Source organism: Trichoderma aggressivum (genome assembly GCF_033847375.1).
Source record: "Trichoderma aggressivum f. europaeum strain CBS 100526 chromosome Unknown scaffold_046, whole genome shotgun sequence".
NCBI classification, from domain to species: Eukaryota; Fungi; Ascomycota; class Sordariomycetes; order Hypocreales; family Hypocreaceae; genus Trichoderma; species Trichoderma aggressivum.
In genome coordinates this window covers 149,421-170,715 of record NW_026946412.1, presented here as the reverse complement: position 1 = coordinate 170,715, position 21,295 = coordinate 149,421, and the positions used below count along the sequence as shown (strand labels likewise).

At 51.8% G+C, this 21,295-nt stretch overlaps 7 protein-coding genes across 7 annotated transcripts; 5 read left to right on the top strand and 2 right to left on the bottom strand.

Annotated features, from left to right (window-relative positions):
- Positions 1 to 782: 782 nt before the first annotated feature.
- Positions 783 to 1,301, top strand: Triagg1_8878 (uncharacterized protein; the record flags this gene model as incomplete). The annotated part of the gene is made up of 1 exon (XM_062903773.1): positions 783 to 1,301. The coding sequence occupies one exon, from the start codon at positions 783 to 785 to the stop codon at positions 1,299 to 1,301; it is 519 nt and encodes a 172-aa protein (XP_062752178.1).
- Positions 1,302 to 2,079: 778 nt separating this feature from the next.
- Positions 2,080 to 2,541, top strand: Triagg1_8877 (uncharacterized protein; the record flags this gene model as incomplete). Its single annotated transcript, XM_062903772.1, has 1 exon — positions 2,080 to 2,541. One exon carries the CDS (start codon positions 2,080 to 2,082, stop codon positions 2,539 to 2,541), a length of 462 nt encoding a protein of 153 aa, XP_062752177.1.
- A 1,808-nt stretch (positions 2,542 to 4,349) lies between these two features.
- Triagg1_8876 (uncharacterized protein) lies at positions 4,350 to 5,316 on the top strand (the record flags this gene model as incomplete). The annotated part of the gene is made up of 3 exons (XM_062903770.1): positions 4,350 to 4,543; positions 5,027 to 5,048; positions 5,143 to 5,316. 3 exons carry the CDS (start codon positions 4,350 to 4,352, stop codon positions 5,314 to 5,316), a joined length of 390 nt encoding a protein of 129 aa, XP_062752176.1.
- A 633-nt stretch (positions 5,317 to 5,949) lies between these two features.
- Positions 5,950 to 6,378, bottom strand: Triagg1_8875 (uncharacterized protein; the record flags this gene model as incomplete). The annotated part of the gene is made up of 1 exon (XM_062903769.1): positions 5,950 to 6,378. The coding sequence occupies one exon, from the start codon at positions 6,376 to 6,378 to the stop codon at positions 5,950 to 5,952; it is 429 nt and encodes a 142-aa protein (XP_062752175.1).
- A 2,793-nt stretch (positions 6,379 to 9,171) lies between these two features.
- Positions 9,172 to 10,748, bottom strand: Triagg1_8874 (CAZyme family GH76; the record flags this gene model as incomplete). The annotated part of the gene is made up of 4 exons (XM_062903768.1): positions 9,172 to 9,732; positions 9,787 to 10,031; positions 10,100 to 10,579; positions 10,652 to 10,748. The coding sequence occupies 4 exons, from the start codon at positions 10,746 to 10,748 to the stop codon at positions 9,172 to 9,174; spliced, it is 1,383 nt and encodes a 460-aa protein (XP_062752174.1).
- A 2,387-nt stretch (positions 10,749 to 13,135) lies between these two features.
- Positions 13,136 to 14,417, top strand: Triagg1_8873 (uncharacterized protein; the record flags this gene model as incomplete). The annotated part of the gene is made up of 3 exons (XM_062903767.1): positions 13,136 to 13,217; positions 13,303 to 13,878; positions 13,963 to 14,417. The coding sequence occupies 3 exons, from the start codon at positions 13,136 to 13,138 to the stop codon at positions 14,415 to 14,417; spliced, it is 1,113 nt and encodes a 370-aa protein (XP_062752173.1).
- Positions 14,418 to 16,260: 1,843 nt separating this feature from the next.
- On the top strand, positions 16,261 to 20,043 carry Triagg1_8872 (uncharacterized protein; the record flags this gene model as incomplete). Its single annotated transcript, XM_062903766.1, has 4 exons — positions 16,261 to 16,539; positions 16,577 to 18,599; positions 18,679 to 19,215; positions 19,319 to 20,043. 4 exons carry the CDS (start codon positions 16,261 to 16,263, stop codon positions 20,041 to 20,043), a joined length of 3,564 nt encoding a protein of 1,187 aa, XP_062752172.1.
- Between the last annotated feature and the right edge of the window lie 1,252 nt (positions 20,044 to 21,295).

The following is a 21,295-nucleotide window of genomic DNA, read 5'->3' as shown; positions in this document are numbered from 1 at the left end:
TCTAGATGAAGGGAGCCTAATGATACCCCGATTTGCAGTTGATGGTTGGATTGGGGCGGGTTGAGTCATGGTTTCATGTAGTAGCTGGGAGTCACTTTTTTGCACTCTGTAACGTGTTTGTTGATAATTCATGAGGTTATGCTGAGTTGAATGACGGTTCTTTTCTTTCTTTTGTTTCTTGTCTTTTGTTTCTTCTTTTCGTCTTTTGGTGTTTTGGTGTTTTGAGGGCAAAGGTTTGTATGTGACTTGTGCGAGGGCGGAACAGCATCAAAGTTGCATGATAGAATGGTTTCGTGGTCTAGTTGGTCATGACATTTCGTTAACAGTTGAGTTGACACCACCGAAAAGGTCCCCGGTTCGAGCCCGGGCGAGATCACTGTCTTTTTTTTTTGGAAGTTTGTTTTCCATCTTCTTTGTTTTGCTTAGCATTCTCAGCTACTCAAAGATGCAGACAAACCACGAGGCTGTTGGTGAGCCAAGTCGGGTGTTGAGGGTTCATGAGATGTTGGGTGCACTTTCGCTCAACTCGAAACTCTGTTGATCAGAGCAGCTGCCACTCAATTGAATAGCTGTTGCTTCTACTCAGACCATGCGTTTAAACCTTTTATTGTTAAATTATGATAACGTAGTTTGCTTTCTATTTATCTCTTCTTCTCCATCGCTATCTTCATTCTCCAGATTATAGTTGAACTACCCAAAAGATCTTGGAATATTTCATCACAGGTGAGAGAAATACAAATAATGATCCAGAAATAGTCCATCAGTGACTAAAACCTTCAGACATGGCCCCTCACTCTACCGACGAATCGCCTCGCGAAGCAAACACGAACACGCCGGCGCCGCCCAATGGTCAAGAGAGAGATGTCATAAATTTGGCCTATTGGGAATCCATTCCCGGAATGGCTGAATTTCAAGGAGGGACTGTACTCCGTGTGATGAGAGAAATGGCAAGTCAACGAGTTCGTTTCCGTATACGAGCTCAGGCGCTGGGAATCATGGAGCAAAATCATCATGAGCCCGATGCCGTGGAAGCGGCTGGCCCATCTCCGGTAGAGCAACCCTCTGCGCGCAGATCCCCTCAGCTAAATCAACATTCGGGACAGAACCTTGTAAATGGCGTAAACGGGCATTCCGACGAGGGTCACGAAGCTGGTCAGGATGAGCATTTGGACGAGGAGGATAGAGATGCGTCGGACCAACCCTTGGAGCAACTGAACATAAATGGCGTACATGAGGAACTCGACGAGAACGACGGCCACGAGCAACCCGATACGGAAGAGGTTGATCATCATAGAGCATAAAAGTCCGAGATTTTGAGAACTTGGGTGCAAAGGATTCCAGATCCTGAAGAGCGCCACAAAATGCGCATGTGGTCTTGGAGAAGGTCACCACGTGATGAATGATGGGTTCAAAGAAAAAGAGATGAGACTATCGTCGTCACGGAGAGAATATTCGCGGAGGCATTTGATTCGGTATCATTGATATCTTGCCTCCTTGGCGAGACGCTGTGGTACTTCTTTGTCAACTGAAGCCTGTTTGCTGGTTTGCAATCAGCGAATAAGGTCGAGGGAAAGGGTGTCTTTGTTGGGTTCTATCAAGCGGTTATTGGTTTTGGTCCGTCTTGTCCGATATTGGCTATTATGTCACAGGATTAATTGGTTCTTGGGCAGAGAGTTTTGTTTGTCTATCATTGCAGCCTGTTGAATACATTTCCTTTTTTAGCATCTGTGTAGTCTTTCGGCGGCAGGGGACATCAGAGACTGCTTATATCTTCTCATCTTTCTTTATTCCTTCTGTATTCCTTTGTTTCTTCTCACTTCCCTTTGTCTCTGTCTCACTTCATTCTTTTATCATTTGCCTATTTAAACTGTTCATTTATCCCTTTCTGAGATGAATCTACAGCTGATCACCAGAGGTTTCGACACATTAGAGGTAAGATTCCAAAGTCACACACAAAGAACCTGCCACTAACAGATGTGTATGCCAGATAAGATTCTTCGCTTACAGCTTAAATTGCTTTTCTGACATCTACGAAAACACACACCGGCGCGTCCCAACGAGCGAGAAGAGTTTGTCAAGATGGCAGACGAACACGAGCAGCCCGAGAGCTCCACTGCATATTCTGGGCCTCTCAGGATCAACATAGATGAGCTTAGAGATAATGTCTTCACATTTATAGCCGATGAGGAGGAGGCTCAAAACTCCAGGAAGAAAGCTTTCACCGACGAGATTCAGGAGAAGGCTCGCCGTGAGGGTAAGAATGAGCAGGAAATTCAGGCCCATTTACAGGCAGCCGAACACTGCATTATGTTGTATCGCGCGGGTCGAACTAACTGCCTCCGCATTGAGTATGAAATGAAGAGGGTTAAGGAGAAGACCAAGAAGAGGAAGATTGAGGAGAGGGAGATTGAGGAGAGGAAGGAGGAGAGGAGTAAGAAGAGGAAGATTGAGAAGGATAAGATCGAAAAGGATAAGATCAAGAAGCATGAGACTGAGAAAGATAAGGTTGAGAAGGATAGGATGGAGAAGGAGAAGGAGTAGATGGAGAAGAAGAAGGAGGAGATTCACAATGATTTGAAGCTAATGATTCGGTACATGATCTACCAGGCGAAGTGTTTTGACCTTCGGATGGAAGAGTATCATTCAACGGCGGTTGAAACCCTGCGTCAGGAGGGAGTAGATGAAGAGATTCTGGATCGGCTATATGATGATATGCTGACTATTCGGGCTCAGACGGAGACCGGCAACGGTCAGACTTGGGACAGTTGACTTTGGTAGAGGGGGTTTATTATTGACTTACGGATGCACAACATCTACTTATACAAATGTAAACTCGCTTTGAGTCTATTTAGTTCATTAATTGCCAGAAAATTTTGTATTCTACAATTGCCAAGTCGATGATATGCAAATCGCTCCTCTAGGTCACTTACAGCATGTTGACGACGATCATGTAATATCTATTTGGTCTCTCACTTGCAAAGAAATGAGATGTTAAAGCTCGTTGTTGTATTTAGTACTAGACAGTCTGCTTCTACATGGATGTATTTAACAGGATACAGCAGGGTGCTATGCATGCATCGGTCCAATATCCTCAAAACGATGATCTAGGTTATGAGTCAGGGATCGGTAGCCATTGCACTTGAAGCAAAGCGAAAATCGTTCTCGTATTCCACTCATTTATATTGTAAGCATCTGATCAATTGATAGCTATAAAGAAGTTATACTACTAAGCAACAAGACAGCTATTGCACGTAGCGCTCTTCCTATCTCTAGGTTGAACTTCATGGAAGGCATCATCCCATTCCTTTTGTTCACCGTCTGAGTTGACTCTTGTACGGCAGTTGGGTACGAGGCAGCCTCTTGATTTTGTATCCGGATTTGCAAAGTTCAGCAGCTTTAGTGCAGACCACTCATTGCTTGTACCAGAAGCGCGACTTCAAACCCATACATTAGCAGTTTGTACGCTCAATGCAACAATGCTGCGGTGGTTGCCTGACCGTGCTACCCACAGGGGGGGTCCCGGTTATCATGATTTGCCACATTGATGTCTGTGTGCTTGAAGTTGTTTAGAATATGTTCAATGCAGTGTTCAAACGGGGAAGAGGCTGCAAGATGAATTGGCATGTGCCCAAACTTATGTGTTCTTTACCTCAAATCTTTGCATCCGCCTTGACTAGGGCTCTAACACTGCTTTTGTTCCCAGCTTTAGATGAGAGAACCGCTGGGATGATGGGTCGTCAGATAAATAATTGTAAATAACATTTCCCCTTCCCCTTTCTTGACTTGTATCTCGGCATTAGCATATAGCCAGTATTGTATGACGAATCCTCGACGTTGTATATCCAAATATATCATTTGCAAACCTTTTGTTCATCTCTGGTTTCATGTACAGCACGCGCTTAGTCTTTCAGGCGTAGTGAAACTCGGTGAAACTCGGTGATTGGTTGATTCTTATCTTTCTTTGTGCTTGTTTGTCTTTGTGTATTTTCTCCTTTGTTACTTTTATGCTTTCTTTGTTTCTTCCCTTCTTTCTTTGTTTCTTCTCATCTTTCTTTGTTTTTCTGGTTGTTTTTTGTATTGTATTCTCCTTGTGTTTTTGTTCTTTTCTTGGGTACTTAAACAGCTTATTTCTCCCCCTTTTCCCAAATGGATCTGCACATCACCATCACAGACTTTAACTCGCACAAAAGATTCCAAAGGTAATATAGAAAAGAATTTGCTATCAAGAGATATATTGGCTAGCTGCAAGCCTTTATCTAATTATTTCACCTACGGCTCAGATTGCTTTCTAACACCCATTAGGCTATACACCGACACGTCTTACCGAGTGAAAAGAAGATTTCGTCAAGATGGCAGACGCACCCAAGCAGCCCGAGAGCTCTAGCGCATCTGGGGACAGCCACGGAATGACCAAAGAGACGGTCGAGGCATTCATGACTAGAGTCAAGGAGATTTACGATCCCAAGGAGGAGGCCATGGAGGAGACTTTCAAGCCCGAGAAGGAGGTCACGGAGGAGACTTTCAAGTCCGAGAAGGAGGCCATGTAGGAGACTTTCAAGCCCGAGAAGAATCGCATCAAGGTTGCCGTCTTGTTTAAGTCAATGGCCATGGGTTTCCGCTTCTCTCTTTGGGAAGCAGCTTGGGCCACTATCATTCGCGAAGACGCTGGCCGTAGTGGTATGACTGACGCGGAAATCAAGAAAAAGATAAAGAAAACCCAGAGTAGGGTGGAGTCATGCGTCAAGGACAGCCTTCGCGCTCTCGGCGAGATTCCTACCCTCTCTCTTGAATAAAGAGGAGAATTCTAGGGGCGTTATGTGCTTGAGAATCCTGAGTTGGAAAAGGATCGACAAGTTAGGCGGGAAGATTGTTGACTTGGTGCTCTTGATGAGGAGGCTTATGGAAGCACGATGACTAGAAGAAAGCAATTATCAATTTAAGTCCATCTAGTCTATTGATTGCAAGAAAATGGTCGATTGTACAATCGCCAAGTCGATGAACTGTAAATCATGTTTATATTTCACAGTAGCCTACATGAGGAGGACTTGGTGAGTCAGTTTGCTTGTTTCTGCTTCAACCGGTGTTCTGTGTTCACACACTCTTTTTCTTCTTCATATTCCTGACGCACATGACTTCGGCCAGCGGCTGCTGCTACCTACACGAGTCTTCAAATACCCAAGTTGGTATCTACTAGTTGTTACCACCTCTACCTTTGCCAACTATCGAGATAAATTTGGAACATGGGTTGTTGAGAGAGCCACACTCAAGGGGCTGAGCATCGACGTCAAGAAGTCATCCAGCCTCGACGCAAAGTAGAGGCCAAGTGTCGACATCGAGTCCAGTTCACTACAAGTTTTACCCATCTCCGTTCCGATTGAGCTGTTCAAGCTGTATTGCACGCCAGAAAAGCAGACGCACGCAGTTCGGCCGAGTCGCGATTATCCGGTGTAGGGTAAGTACATGTAACGTTTGACTCATCGAGGGGAATCATCAGCAAGGGTACCAACGTATGTAGCAGTAGCAGGAGAAAGCAACGGTAGCAGATCATCTCAATCATGTCACAAGAGATGAACGCACAGAGGTATAGAGTGTTTGGCGAGTAGAATGTGATTGCATTGATTTAGCATTATCAACTAATGTATCTCTCAAGTAACTTTTCCGCCTAGCCTCTCAAAGCAGCATCCGTTCCGTGCTGCTTGATTCTGCTCCAAAAAAAACTCCAATTCAATTCAATTCCCAGATAGCCCATAAACCAGGCGGGTATATTCGTAATCGTAAATCCATCACATCCATTTATGTGTATGTTTTTTTTGCCGTTGTTGTGTATATCAAAGTCGCTCTCCCAAAAGTCATCCAGTATCCTCTCAACGCCATTTTTTGTTGATTATATTGTGGTTGTCGAGTTCAGTTCCATCCTCAACCAAATGTAGATGAGAAACAACATCTCATCTACTTCCGTGAGAATGAACCGCTGACGCGAGACGCCCACATCTTTGCCTTTTCGCCAACAGAGCTCGCACTGCTGCCCGCGCTCGACACGCTGCTCGCATCGCTAGGCTTGCGGTTGTAGACGTTGCCCGCACCGCCGCGGCCGACGTGGCCTCGCGCCGGGTTCTGGTTGCCGGGGGTCTCGAGGGAGCGCAGGAGGGCGGGCTGCAGCTTGTCGGCCTGGTGGGCGTTGCCGGCGCCGCCGATGCCAGAGAAGAAGCGCTGGTTGGGGAGCTGGCGGGATGCCGAGGAGGAGGAGGAGGATGAGGATGATGAGGATGTGGGAGGGAGGGCAGAGGAGCGGACAATGTTGCCGGCGCCGCCGCGACCGGATCTGACGTAGGGGGTCTGGGAGGGAGCAGACTCTGTGAAGACGTAGTTGACGGGCATTGTGTCGGGTTTGTGTTGTTGTTTTTGTTCTTGTGTTGACTGTTTGTGTGTGTGTCGCGTGTAATTGATGTGGGTACAAGTGTGTGTTGTAGTGTGGTGTAGTAGCTCAATTGAGGCTGTAATTGATATCTCTCAAGCTTCAATTTACAGAACAATCAGTTCAGCAACAGAGTAAACAAGACAGTAAATCTTCTTCGTAGCTCAAGCAGCAGCACTTCACCAAAGAAAGAGGCCCTCACAACCTCTTATACCAAACTTGCCCCCCCCCGAATTACTCAATCGATTCCACCATCGGGGTCACACAACCAGGTTCGTTCCCCCCTCGAAACGCCAGCAAGTCACCAGACCAACTAATGACCAACCGTAAAATTCAATTTTTTTTTTTTTTTCCATCCAGTCGTTTCTTTTCCGGTTACCTCATCCTTTCGCCGGCCTTGTCTCATTCTAACCCCCTGCCTACTATTGCTGCTTGTTGCCCCTGGCTCCGCACTGCTGATCCATTTTCCAGAACATGCCACCCAATCCCGTGCTGCTGCTGGTTTTTTTTCTTCTCACGTTCTTCTTTTTTTTTCTTCTTCTTTTTTTCCCCCGCAAAACGCTATGCTCAAGCCGGGCTGGCCTGATGGAGAACGAACAAGCCAGCCCTTGGCCTTGCCACTACCAACTCACCCAATTTCCAAGCTGGAGCTTCTTCTCGGCCACTCACGTCCGCTGGAGGTCCTCAGGTGGGCCATATTGGGTCCAGAGCTCCCGCCAATATGCGCACCCACACAAGTAGCCCATACGCGGGATATACCCGTCCTCACCACAAATCTACTATGGGCGCATCAAGTGCATCAGCTGTAGCCGCGACTTGGATGAGGTGGCCAGATCCGACCGGAGCTCAGCGACCTGCGCTGGTTTAGGTTTTTTTTTTTTTTTTTTTTTTTTTCGCTTCCAGCCCAGCGCCTTGCAGCGCATTGAACCGGTTCCAGGCCACTGAAAATCCCCCCCCGCCCCCTTGTAGCGCTGCGGCCGGAGCCTCTGGTGACCCGATGGCGTGCGTCACGCGGGCCCTTGAGCGAGTTTCCTGTAGGTAATGAGAATGCCCGAAGTGGGTTGGCTCTTTTTTCCTTCTTTCTTTCTTTCTTAGCGATGGATCATTTTTTTCTTTTCTTTTTTTCCTCTTCATGGGAGCTGAGCTTGGACTTGTAGCGTTGCAACCAACCAACAGCGACCCCCCCCCCCCCCCCCCAATGCCGCGAGTAAGCTGTGCCTGTGCTGCTGTGCTGCTGTGCTTGTTATGGACGTGTAATACCAGAATGCTTGCGCACCTGCTGCGGCAAATTGCGTGCACGTTTTCCGTTGCATTTCTTACCTAACCGCTCGTAATAACCAATTGTCAAATGAATGACCTCCCTCATCCAACCGTCCACACCACGAGGTCTGCAATTGACGACATTCATTAGGCCATCTGTCAAGTCAATGATTCAATTCTCCCTGCAGCATAATTTTTGATACCTCCCACAGAATTAGGTCATCCTTAAAAAAAGCCAGTGGCTCGACCATAGACAATTGAGTGGCATCATCACGAGGTGCAATTGGGTTTTTTCTCCTCTCCTCCGTTTCGGCCTCGGCGCCTTTTGCGTCATTCCCGTGGCCACATGAGCACCTTCTCAGGGGGCGATTTTGCCAGCTTCTCAGCCTTTTTTTCTTCTTCTTCTTCTTCTTCTCTCCCTTCCATTCCAAAACTTCGGCCCGCCATGGGCATCGCAAATTGTCAATCCCGGCTTGAATTGTCCACTTTTCAATTTCCCATCTCGCGTTTTGCTGCTTCTGGCAGCTTCTGCGAACGCTCACTCACTCACTCATCTGGCCTGACCCTGACCCTGGCATGACATGACATGACATGACACCTTGCCTGAGGAAAATCCGATCGGAGTCGCCATGCCGGTACTCTTGCTTCATTGTTTGTTTTGACTAATCAGAGCGTGACTCTTGCATTGTTTAAGCTGAGACATGCAAATTGACAATCCCGAAATTCCAATTCCCACTGGTGCAACGCGTTTATGACGTGTCCTTGACTTGACTTGCACCCAATGGAGCTGCCGACGATCGCCGCCCCTCTTCCGAACTGAATGACTGACTTGACTTGACAGACCAGGGGGTGGATATCCAGTTCGGCGCCAAACAGCCTTGATTGATCGTCATCATCATCTCTATCTCGCCGGCCGATGCGGATGCCGATCCCATTGTCGGATGCACCGTTACCCTGGCGTGGTTCAACGTTACCGTACCACGAGAGTCCCATCTATAATATCGCGCGCGCAGGGCTCAAAAACTCCAATCAAGGAAAAATTGCCATTCCATCGTGAGGTTACTACTATGTTTCGTCACTATCCTAGACGGTCATGTTCATATCCTCGAAGCCCTTATTCTTCGGCTCATCCAACATCATCATCCCGTCATCCAGACCATTCATCGGCTCAAAGAGTCGGTATTTATCCTGCCATCTAGCAGACGACAACCACAGCGTTGCCCCTCCCCCATTATCAGGAGGAGGATTAGTAGAAGAAATAAAATAAAAACGCATAAAAAAAGAGAAATGCTAGATGATCCCAGTAAACGTACATCCCAACGCCGAATAGCAAAAGTCGTAAAAAGTGCTACCAGTCCGCCCCTCTGAATAGCCAGCCCAAACATCATACAAGGAGTCTGGCCAGGGCATCGTCCCGTGGCAGACCCGTCATAAGTTTTTCAAATGGTTTTGTCGAAAAGAAACCAAAGGCCCATGCGGAAAACGTGCAAGCCACTTCAAGGGCCGAGACTCATCCAGGCGAGTCCTGTACATAGAGACCCGATGATGACGACTGTGACGATGCCCGCTCCGGCCTTGTCGCCTGCTGTCACAGGCTTCACCGGCCTCTGGAAACTGTTCGGGTTGCTACCGGCGTTGGGGTTTCCCTTGGACGTGCCACCCGTGTCGTTGGTGACGGGGACGTGGGCCGTACCGATGAGAAGCGATGACACGGCGCCCACCACGTTCATCTCCTGACCTGCTCCGGTTCGACCGTCGAATTGGCCCGTGTTCCATCGAAGTCCGCACTGGCGCCCCAGGGCACCGCCGGTGCACTGCTTGATGGCCGCCTGCGCCGACGTCTTGAGCACAGGCAGGATCTTGGGAGCCAAGAAAGGGGCCAGCTGTGTCGTCGTGGCATACCATCGGTGGATGTAGCCCTTGAAGGACACCATGTCGGTGCTGCAAGTGTTGACGCCCTCGCACGACGGCTCGAAGGCGATGCCCTTGGGGAAAAAGGTCTCGAGGCCGTGGTCCACTAGCTTCGACAGTCTCGTCTTCCATACGTCGCTTTCGGTCTGCTGGGGGGTTAGCTGTTGAACTTCAGACTACGAGCATAGAGGGAGACTCACGTGGTTGTACATGTATGCTGCGCCAAGAACGAACACGGCGCTGTTGTACGAAAATTCGGCCTTGTTGATTTCGGTGCAGTTGTTTGATACGTCTGCACCATCGTATATCGCATAGGTGTCATTGTCCAAGAAGCCAATCTTGGTCATCCAGTCCCACGTGTTGTCAGCCCAGTCGGAATACGTCTTGTTGCCGGTGTAGCGGGCCAGGCGCGCTCCCAAGTTGAAGAAACAACCGTTGGCAATACCTAAGGTGTGTGTGTTAGCCGCCATCACGATACATGTCCCGGCGGACTCGACAGGATATCGCGCTTACTGTTCTTGTAGCTGTATCCGGGATTGGTCGGCGGGATCTGCCAACGGATACCGCCGCCGCAGGTGCCGTCGTGGCGATCGGGACTGGCCTGGGTGTTGAAAACTCCCTGGGCCAGGGCCAGCCAACCGGGCCTATCAGCGGGAGGGTCTGGGAACTTTTCCTCGGCCGCCAGCATGGCCGTCATGCCCCAGAATCCTTGGTCGTCGTTGCCCAGCGAGAGGGTGACGTTGGGGGGCTGGAAGTCGTCGTTGGGGCCCGTCTGCCACTGAATGGCCTGCATGATGAGGTCGTTGTAAGTGGTGTCGTTGGTCAAATACCAGTAATCGATCAGTGTCCCCCACATGGCACCGCCTTCCCACCAGTAGTAATCACCAGCAGGAGGTGGTCCGGGGAGAATACCTGGGGTCTGGCCAGATTCGTTTCCGTGGTAGTACTGCAGCATATCCCACGCGACAGTGCTTGCTGTTTTCTTGATGTCGGCTGGAGGGGGGAGGAGAAGAAACAAGATTAGTTACCGGCATCGTCAAGGCGAGAGGGAGAGCGCATGCTCACTGGTTGAGGAAATCGAGAACGGGCTCTGCTGTGCGACGGCCATATCTGCCACCGAGAGGAGGGCAGCCATGGCGCCCGGCTGAAAGAAGGATTTCATGATGGCGACGTCGGGATTTACGAGTTAAAAAACAACAGTTGGTCGGTGCGTCAACCCAAGCATCAGAATCCTACGAAAGAGGGCGCAGTAGCGAGCGCGGAGCTGAGAGAAAAAAAGGGCTGTCGTGCGATGCGATGCGATACGATGCGATACGAGTGCGATTCGGTTCCGTTTCGTTTTTGCGTGATGGTGAGATGCGGATATGCTTACGAGTGCATCTATGTAGTCGGGTAACGAGGGAAAAAAAATACTAGCGAGCGAACGAGGGAGGGAGGAAGCGAAAGTGGATGGGAGTGAGAGGCCGGTTCCTCGGCTGCGGATTCGCGCGAGAGTTGATTCGACGCCGAAGGAACAGACAGACGATGATGGATGATGAAGAAGATGGGATGAAAAGGTGAAGAGAAGAAAAAGAGAGAGTGAGAGTGAGAGTGAGAGTGAACCGGCAGACCGGGAAACAGGCTCAAATCAAAGATGTCAAGGGTGTGTATGGCCGGGCTGGTTGTCACTTGGACTTGGGACGATGAAGATGCGAGAGTGTGAGAACTGGGGAATAAACTGGAGCGGTGGCGCAAAAATTGGTGATGGGCTGGCGCTACTTGCTGGAGGGCAGAGGGATTGGCATGTTGGGATGATACGCCGGCCGGTACCACTGCCGCTCATGACGCGTGCAAAGATACCTGCGAGGGCATGCTGGTCGGTTGGCCGGGTAAAATGAGCAAGGAAATCTTGCATCTACGAGTACAAGTACGGAGTACCTACGTCTACACGTAGGCTGTGCTGTCTTTACTGTTGCTACCCATTCAAAAACAGACTTCTGCCCAGGTGAGAAGATTAATATGTCGACCTCGTATCGTCTGTCTGTCTGTCTGTCCGTCTTTTACTACTACGGGCGGGCCTTGATGCGGAGAAGCATGGCATTACAGGGCATGGGCCATGTACTGCATGCGCAAGATGCATCCATGGGGCCCCCCAAGCGCCGAGTTGGGCCATTCTCTGCCTCGCTGTATTGCCGTATCTGGCAGCTGCGGCGGCTCATTTGGAGGGAGAGCAAATTAATACGAAGTCCGGAATGGATCGGATAACCGAGTCGCTCTGCTCTGGCTCTGCCTCTGGCCCATACAAAAATGAGAGCGAGGACAAGGTTGGCTTTAAAGGTTCATTCAGCGGCGCACGTATTGGCTGAGCTGGGCCTCAATCTGCTATTTTTGGAGACGGCCCGTTTGGACGGTACTTTGTACATACAGGTACTGGTAGGATGTAAGCAGCAGTGCTAAGGCTTTACATGGATCTCATCAACTCTCTCACCACAACAAAAGCAGAGAGTCGGCAGGTCTTCACTCTCTCTGCACCAGTACATCCATCAGTCCAGCGTCCGTCCGTCTACATCGGTCACGATATACCACCATCGTCGAGTGATCTCTTGGCCCTTTCTTGGCCCGCCCAAGCCCGCTGCCACGAGATCTCGCCAGCGTTAGCGCTGCTTGATTTGCTGCCCTATATTCCACCCTGGTCCGCCATCCTCCAAGGGTTCCTGCGCCTCTGGGCTCTTTAGGCTGGAGCTAGAGCATCCACTCACTGCCTTTTGAATGTCTGTGCTCAACTACTGTGCCAAGTGTGCTACCAGACAGTCGGTCGGTATTGTTACAGTGCGTGGAACTTGCAAATGGTGCATGTACCTGTTGCAGAGTGCAGAGCAACGCGTAGCTTCATGTACCATTCTTAGCCTCGTCTGGTACCTCTGGACAACACGGAATCGGAGCAACAGACGATCAAGTACTGTACGGAGTATGATCATGAGTCAAACCAACGCAAATGATTCAATCCCTCAAAATCCCTCCGTAGATCCAGATGGGACAGACAACCCGCACCCCATATTTGGCAGCATTTCTTGCAATCAATAGCGCCCATTGCTGAGCTGGAAATCAGCCACCGTCCAGCATGCCGGTGAGCGTTCCAGACCACCGGGCCGCCGATATTCCGGTCGCAACCCCTCGGCCAATCACCGTCGGCCTTGGCGGCAGGGAAGCGAATTGGAGACGTGTCCAGCTGTGGTTTCCAAGACGGACAGACGTTGATGCTGATGCCGTCAAACAAGGTGCTTTCACATGCGCCGCAGCACTTGGTTGAGGCCGAATCGTGATCCCGACGCTGCGCACGCCTCCATTGGATCGAATTGAGCCGCTGGAGTGCGCGGGTCGACAAGCTGCAGCTTCCGTGGAATGAGGTAGCCTTCAACAAGCCGTAGCCTGCCATCTGCCAGTGGGCTTCTCTTTTCCCAGGTCCTCTCTTGTCTCTTATTCGCCTTGTTGCTTTTGTCTCGGCTGCTTGAATGCCCATTTCGACCCTTTGAACAATAGACATCTCCTACAGAATCACGAATCTCCACAATGGACGGCTTCGAGAAGTCGAGCCTGAATGAGGACGACTTTGGCGCAAAGGGTGGCATTGTCAGCGCCTTTGATGCATTCCGTACGACCTGACCCCCCAAGCTACCTATATAGCGGCTCTGCATTGCCTGCCATCGAGTCGCGTGTGCTAATCCCTCCCGCTGCAGCCAAATCAAAACCTCAGTATGTGACTAAGACGTCGGGCGGCGGCAAATGGACCGTCGCCATGCTCTTCATCTCCAGCATCTTCCTGTGGACCGAGATGGGCCAATGGTGGCGCGGAGCCGAGCATCACACGTTTGCCGTCGAAAAGGGCATCGGGCACGACATGCAGGTCAACCTCGACATTGTTGTCAAGATGGACTGCAACGACCTCCACGTCAACGTCCAGGACGCTTCGGGCGATCGCATCCTTGCCGGAGACAAGCTGAAGCGCGATGCCACGACCTGGCACCAGTGGGTTGACGCACAGGGCATGCACAGGCTCGGCAAGAGCGAGAATGGCAAGCTGGACACTGGCGAAGGCTGGCACGGCGCCCACGATGAGGGCTTTGGCGAGGAGCATGTTCACGACATTGTGGCTCTCAGTCGGAAAAAGGCCAAGTGGGCAAAGACGCCGTCGCCGAGGGGCAGGCCTGATAGCTGCCGCATGTATGGCAGCCTGGACTTGAACCGGGTGCAGGGCGACTTTCACATCACGGCCAGAGGCCATGGCTATGGTGGCCAGCACTTGGACCACGACAGTATGTGTTTTTTTTTTGTTCTTGAATCTTACCCTCTCACCCGTCATTGTTGAGAATCTATCTTCTGACTAACGGCGTTCACAGAGTTCAACTTCTCTCACATCATCTCGGAAATGTCCTACGGCCCCTTTTACCCATCGCTCGTCAACCCCCTCGACCGCACCGTCAACCCAGCCATTGTTCACTTCCACAAGTTCCAGTACTACCTCTCCGTCGTCCCCACCGTCTACCTCACCAGCAACAGGATCGTCAACACCAACCAGTACGCCGTCACGGAGCAGAGCAAGGTCATCTCGGACCACCAAGTGCCCGGCATCTTCTTCAAGTACGACATCGAGCCCATCATGCTGAGCGTCGAGGAATCCCGCGACGGCTTCTTTACCTTTTTGGTCAAGATTGTCAACATCTTCAGCGGCGTCATGGTGGCTGGCCACTGGGGGTTTACGCTGAGCGACTGGGTGCGCGAGGTGATTGGCAAGAGGCGGCGCAGCAACGGCGGTATCGGCGTTTTGGGCAACAAGCACGGGTACGATGAGTAGCAGTCGATGGATAGATGTTGTTGGCTGCGGGTGTATATGGATTCAAAAACCCTCAGATTGGGTCAAAACGAGGCGTAGCTGGTGCATGGTCTTTCTCTTTTTTTTTTTTTTTTTTTTTTTTTTTTGGTACATCTTGATTGGTCTCTTCATTTACCATACTTGTAGGCACTTTGGGCGGTTTTGAGAGGTTGTGAACCGAGTATAGCAAAGTCGTAACATAGCAGCATATCGTACCTTAGATACATACAGACATGGAAATCGGATATCCAGGATTCTTCTTCACCTCGCAACCAATGAGCGGCTGCAGAATGGCCTCTCGGAGCCAACGCCGGCTTCTGGGCGGCTTTCTCGGCTTTCATCTGTAAGGGACAGCAGTCTCTGGCATAAGCGCCATTGGGCTCATCCGTCGGCTTTCCGGTAGGCTGAATGGCACTTTTCAGGGCATACAAGGCGGCTGCCAATAAAAGACTGGTACCATGGAAGCCCGGTAATACTGGTCAACCGGTAGTAATGCTGGTAGGGCGCAATCTCTGGTAGCGCACAAGTCAAAGTTGGCAGGCTGATTTGGAGGCATGCCGGCAATGGCCGAAGGGCGCTCCACGGGTCAATGCGGCATTCACTTGGCAGTCAATTTTCATCTTCCTTTCGGTGATGCCTTGTTGATGGTGCCAGGAATGCAGCTACTATTCTGTGCATAAACTGACCTACTGGGTGGGATTTAGTGGGCTGCTGGAAGCGACAGGCCTAAAATGGAGCCATGACGACATTCCCGCCCAGCCCAAGCACAGTTTCCCCTCCTCGCCAACAGCTTTTTTTCCCTGGCATTTTTCACGAGTACATACGAGTACTGTACTTGTACTCACCTGCTTGCCCAGTCCAGTCCAGGAACCAGGACGGTCTCCTCCGTTCCAGTAGAAGATGGAAGAAGCAACGGGGGGGCGTTTTAGCGCGGAACGGCGCGATGCGAGGACACCAAAGAATGGCCGGGCCTCCTCCAAACTCTCCAACGCGGGTAAATGAAACCTGGGCGTCACACTGGGGCCCTGATCCATGACGTTGGGTGCAAAGCGCAGCACAGCATGCCGGCCAAGAGAATGGGAACAGAACAGAAGCAGTTGGGAGGGAAATATCTGGAAGAAGAAGAAAAAAGTGAGGCTGAGACGGTGCCACAGCATATGCAGGATCAGGATTGGGTGGTGCTGAGCTCTCGCCGTCTGAGACAAGCAACAAGTTGGCGCCCTCGTGGATGCAACAGACCGACCTACTGAGGCCCCGCGCCACGCTTCTGCCTGGTCACAAGGCGGTGCTCGTTTCTTCCAGATTCATGCAGGTGACCAACCACAGCTGGGTTGCTTGGGTTTGTCGAGAGGGGGAGGGGTGGTGGGTGAGGGCACGAATGCAGAGAAAGAGAGGAGGGGAGGGGGAGCCAAGAGAAGACGGGAAAACGATCAGTAACAGTTGTACCGTGTTGGGGTGCACTGTGGGAATGAGGGATGAGGGATGAGGGGGTGGGAGAGACGAGACGCTGTTTGTTGTGATGTTGGCGATGCTGGCGGTGATGTTGATGTTGATGATGAGGCGATTTGCTGTCAAGGGATGACGCGAGAGAGGCCATCCAAAGACGAGACAGGGCGAGACAAGAGACAAGACAGCAGAAGCAGCTGCGAGATGCCCGAGCTGACGAGCCGACATGACCACGACCCAGCCGGGCACAAAAGACTGGACTGCAGAAATCACAGCTTCGCCTTAGCCTTACCAGGGCCCTGTCTAGCCTCCCCGTTAGCTGGCTCACAAGGCCTCAAAGTCAGCAGCCCACCCCTTCGAGCAGCTTCTGCTCTCCCCAATGAAACATCGTCATCAGCTGCCCACCGCCAAAGAGGCCCGCTATTGGTACTGTCCTGACGTTATCCTGCTCCCTCCGTTGGTGCCGCCTCGACACCCAAAAGCCCTATTACAGCAGGGGTTCCTCGGCCTCTGCGACTCTTCTGCGTCATATCCTTTGCATTCCCACACACAACCGTTACCCCTCCTTGTGCTCTTCAGCCTCCTGGGATCCTTCTACTGTTTTTACTGTGTCCCTCTGGTTGCCTGGCTGCCTTTTCTCTTCCCGCCTCATCTTCCGGTACCTTTAGCTCTTCTGAGTGACGTCTCTACGGCAGCAGAAGCAGCAGACAACCAAAGACAGACACTGTGAAGAGAACTGCGAGAGAAAGAGAGAGTTAGGCAGTGAGATAGGCAGTGCTTGGGCTGGAGCAATGGCCGACTATAGAACCACCCGGGTCTATCGAGAACGCCGCGAAAGTGATTCTGACGACGAGCGCTTCAAGAGCACCACCGTTACCCGATACAAGGTCAACCAGCCGCGAATAGAACGATACGACCGCACTGAGAAGTTTATTGAGATGGACGACGAACGACGCTCGCGCTACTCCGGTCCTGGAGAGCGCAACAACGACTATGTAGAGTATGAGCGGAGAGAGCGCTACGTCCCCGACAGGCCGCGCTCCGCCGTCGATGTTGAGGGCGACCGCACTCGCACCGTCTTTTACGAGCGAGATGTTGAGCGCCGTGAGACGGACCGCGACTGGGAGAGACGCCCCCGCCATCATGATGAGGACGTGCGCATCGAAAAGAGGGTTGAGGAGCGCTTCGACGACAACCACGGCCACGAGGTTGAGCGTTATCGCAAGGAAACCGAGTATTACCGAGAGCCGGAGCACTCTTCGCCTGTTGTTGTGCGCCAGCGCGCCCCGGACCAGAAAATCATTGTCCAGGAAGCGCCCCCGCAGCAGATTGTCATTCCCAGACAGGACCCGAACATCATTGTGCTCAGGGAGAGAGAGGGCGAGCGGGAGATCGCCCGTGTTCCCTACGACGAAGAGTATTATTACCGCCGTGAGCGGAGAGAGGTCGGCGACCGCCGCCAGCACCGCCGCGATGACTACCACAGCGACGAGGATGACTATTACTACTCTCGCCGCACCGTTCGCCGCAACCGCAGCCAGAGCTCGGATCACCACAAGCGCCACCTCGCCGAGGGTGCCCTTGCCGGCGCTGGCATCACTGCCCTGCTCTCAAGTCGTCCCAATGAGTACGGAGAGGTCGCCGAGGGTCGAGGCAAGAAGGTCCTCGCCGGCGCTGCTCTGGGAGCTCTTGGGACCGAGGCCATCAGGCGAGCTCACAGTGCATACGAGGATCGCTGGGGAGACGGCGACGAATCCCCCGATCGCCACTCTACGCTCAAAAAGAGTCTCGGCATTGCGGCGGTTGCTCTCGCTGCGGCCGGTGCCGTCAAGTACCACCAGGCCAGCAAAGCCGAAAAGGAAGAAAAACGCCGGGGCCGCAGCCGGGGCCGTGGCTACTATTCCGGCGATGACTATTCTTCTCGCTCTCGCTCTCGCTCGCGCCGACCCAGCCGTAAGCGCAGCCTTTCGACCTTGGCCAAGGCCGCCGTCGGGACCGCCGCCGCCGCCGGCCTGGTCAAGCATTTCCGCGACAAGTCAAAGTCGCGATCCAAGTCACGACATGGGAGCAGATCTCGTAGCAAGTCGACGTTGCGGCGTGGCGCTGAGCTTGCCGGCGCCGCTGCCGCCGCTGGCATAGCCGGCAAGGTGTGGAAGGACCACCACGACAAGAAGAAGGAGAGAGAGAGAGAGGCTTCGACCTCTCGTGGATTCAGCGATGACGATCATCACGATCGCGATTATGATAGACGCGACTCTCCCAGCAGAAGCAGGAGCAGGAGCAGGAGCAGGTCGAGGGCCAGATCCCTTTATTCCGACACCGCGGCTGATCCTGGGCTAGGCTTGATTGAGTACGGGCACGATCCCCTACCACCCGATCCGCGCTCTCCCACGGGCCAAGGATATGAATCCGAGGCCGAGGAGAGGCGACGAAACCGACAGAGAAGACGTGAAAGAGACCCTTCCTCTTCTGGATCCGATGAAGAGAGGAAGCGGAGCAGCAGCAGGAGCAGGAGTGAGCTACGAGACGCAGCGGCCGCGGGCGCAGCGGCTGCTGGGATTAAAGCGTACAAGGACCGCAAGGATAGAGAGAAGAAGGCAAAGGAAGAGGAGAGGCGCGAGGTGAGGAGAGAGGAACGGAGAGACGAGAGACGAGAGGAGAAGAGAGAGAGGCGCTCCAAGGAGAGGCGCTCAAGGGAGCGCGATGAGCAAGGACAACGTGAGAATCCCCCCAACCCCTCATAGCCCAGCAAAGCTGGCTGTCTGTAAACGATAACTTACTTTTGAGCTTTGTGCAGGCTATCCCGATGTCCCTCCCAACGGCGGCTTCTTTGACCAAGGCAGGCCGCACTCCCCCCCAACTGCCTCTGGCGGTGCCTACTACCCCCCTTACCCCATGACTCCGGGATCGAGCACTCCCGGAACCGCTCCCCCTCCTACCAGCATTCCTCCCCCAGCTCCGCCTCCACCGCCAGCGGTCCCGCCGCCCGTTGGTGTTCCGCCGCGAGAGCACAGCTACACGCCATATACTGATCCCAACGTGCCTCCACCTCGGGAGTACCACCCCTACGTGCCACAAGACTACCACGGGTATGCTCCTCCGCCTCCGCCGGCCGGTCCCCCGCCACCCTCCGGACCGCCGCTTCGCGTCAACTCCTCGGGAATACCCGGTTACGCACCTCCACCGCCGGCTGGTCCGCCCACTTCGGGTCCGGCACCTCCGCCCGGACCTCCCCCTGCAGGACCACCGGCGGGCGGCATCTTCCCGAATGATCAAGTGAGTGACCTCTCCAGAAGCAACAGTCTGCCTAATCAGAAAGGTGGACGACATGAGGGTGCGTCTGAATCGTACTTTTGTGCGGCACTACCTTGAATCCCGTTTGGTTCAGGTTTTGTTACAGGGGAAAGTCGTCCATTGAAGCTAACGTGTAGCGCTAGAGGTTGTAAAACCGCTCAAGGCACTGCCACCGCCTCGCATCGAGATTCCCCCGATTGTGTTTCCCATTCGTAGGAGAAAGTCTGTGTCGTTTGGACCGCTTTCTCCGACGAGTTCCAAGACAATGCAGAGGCACAAAAAGGAGCACGACGTCAAGTCTGAATCAGACAGTTCCGAGCCTGAGGACGACAAGCGGCGCGAGAATCAATTCAAGCGGTCGAGCCGCCACCGTCGATTAACATCTGACACGACGCACGACCGCTCTCCCAACCGCGATGGCGAAGGTAGACGTCGGAGACACCGTCACTCTGATTCAGACGACGATGTTGAAAATCTACCTGATCGTTTCGACTCGCATGGTAAACCACTGGATGGCGGACGTCACGGCAAGAGCCGCGTCGTTACTCGAAGCGGCGAGTTTCACCGTCCAGCACAACGGCCTGGCGGCTTGGATGTCCACGGCGGATGGGCGCTTGGCGGAACTGACCCCGAGCAAATCGAAAAACTGGTGAGAAACGTGACGGGGGCTCTGGAGGGGCGACGCAGCTGGGTGAGTGTGATTGGGGAGGTTCTCGGTGGTGACATGCTGGGACAGTTGGCGGGACCGTTGGCGGGAGTATTGCAACCCCCTGGTGGTGGTGGTGGTGGTGGTGAGGGAGAGGGGAGACGCAGACAGATTGAGGATGATGATGATGATAGGGAGAGGAGACACAAGAGGCGGAGATGACTGGGATGATTTGATGACGATGACGACTTTGATGACGATATATTTCTTACTGTTTTGTGTCGATGTCATGTCTCTCTTCTGTTTTTTACCTACGTTATGATTGATGAATTTGTTTTTTTTTTCTCTTTTAATATATATATCGGATACAAGAAATGATGGACAAAGTTTGATTTTTGGCTTGTTTGTTTTCCTTTCTTCTTTTTGGTCAGATTTATAGAAAAGAAGCGAGTGCTTATGATTATTGATGATTATTGATGATTTTCTTTGATGATGATTTTCTTTGATGATGATTTTCTTTGATGATGATGATGATGATGATGATGATGATGACGATGATGATGATGATGATGATGATGTGGTTATCAGTGGTGGGGTTTAATGAGATGGAGATTGGATGAAATGACTCGTTTTCTTTTGTTTAATGAAGTTTGTTTATTCCATCTTGTATTTTGATGAATGACTTGTATGATATAAGTGTTTGATGAAAAACTGCGTTTAATAATGAATGTGTGAGGCTGAGATGCAGGGTATGTCTGTTTAGCGAGTGCTTCAACGTGTGCCGTTTCAAGCAGCCGGAAGCATCACAATAACGAGAAAAGAACAGAGTATACAATTGTGCATTGACCGACTTTGTCAAAGAGCCACGTATTCGCTCAACTCCCCAATCCATATGAAATCACAACAGTCCTAGCTATGTATACCTAGGCGAAATGTGAGTCAGTGATACCAATGGAAGTGCACAGCGTTCAGCTCGCTGCCCGAATTGTTTCGATATTCAGCCTGACTCGAATAACTCAGCATTGAATAAATTGTCCTCGAAAACAAAGTAAACCACGTTTCAAGTTATGTGTCAACCGGAATCATGCCGGTTGCTGGGCTGGGGGCTCCGCCTGCAACCGTCTCACTCCCGTTAGGCAACAGGATGCACTGCCTCCCCCGAGTTCTTCAACACAAGAGGACAGAAATCCAATTGAATCATTCCCCTTTTCTCGCTACTCTCTGATTGTGCCACTTGTCCGTAAGATTCTTATCGTGTTGTCTGATGTTGAGCAAAGTGACGTATATAAAAGGATCACCCGCGCCCATGGGCTTCAGGGATCGGGATTGATCAATAATAAGATAAAGTCGCATCTTTTAGCAGCTTTAGGCAAACACACAACGCAGTCCGCGGCCAGAATTACGGTGAAGCCCCAGTTCGTTTTCAGCCTCCAATTATTATTATTATATATATACGCTACGCATACTCCTTATA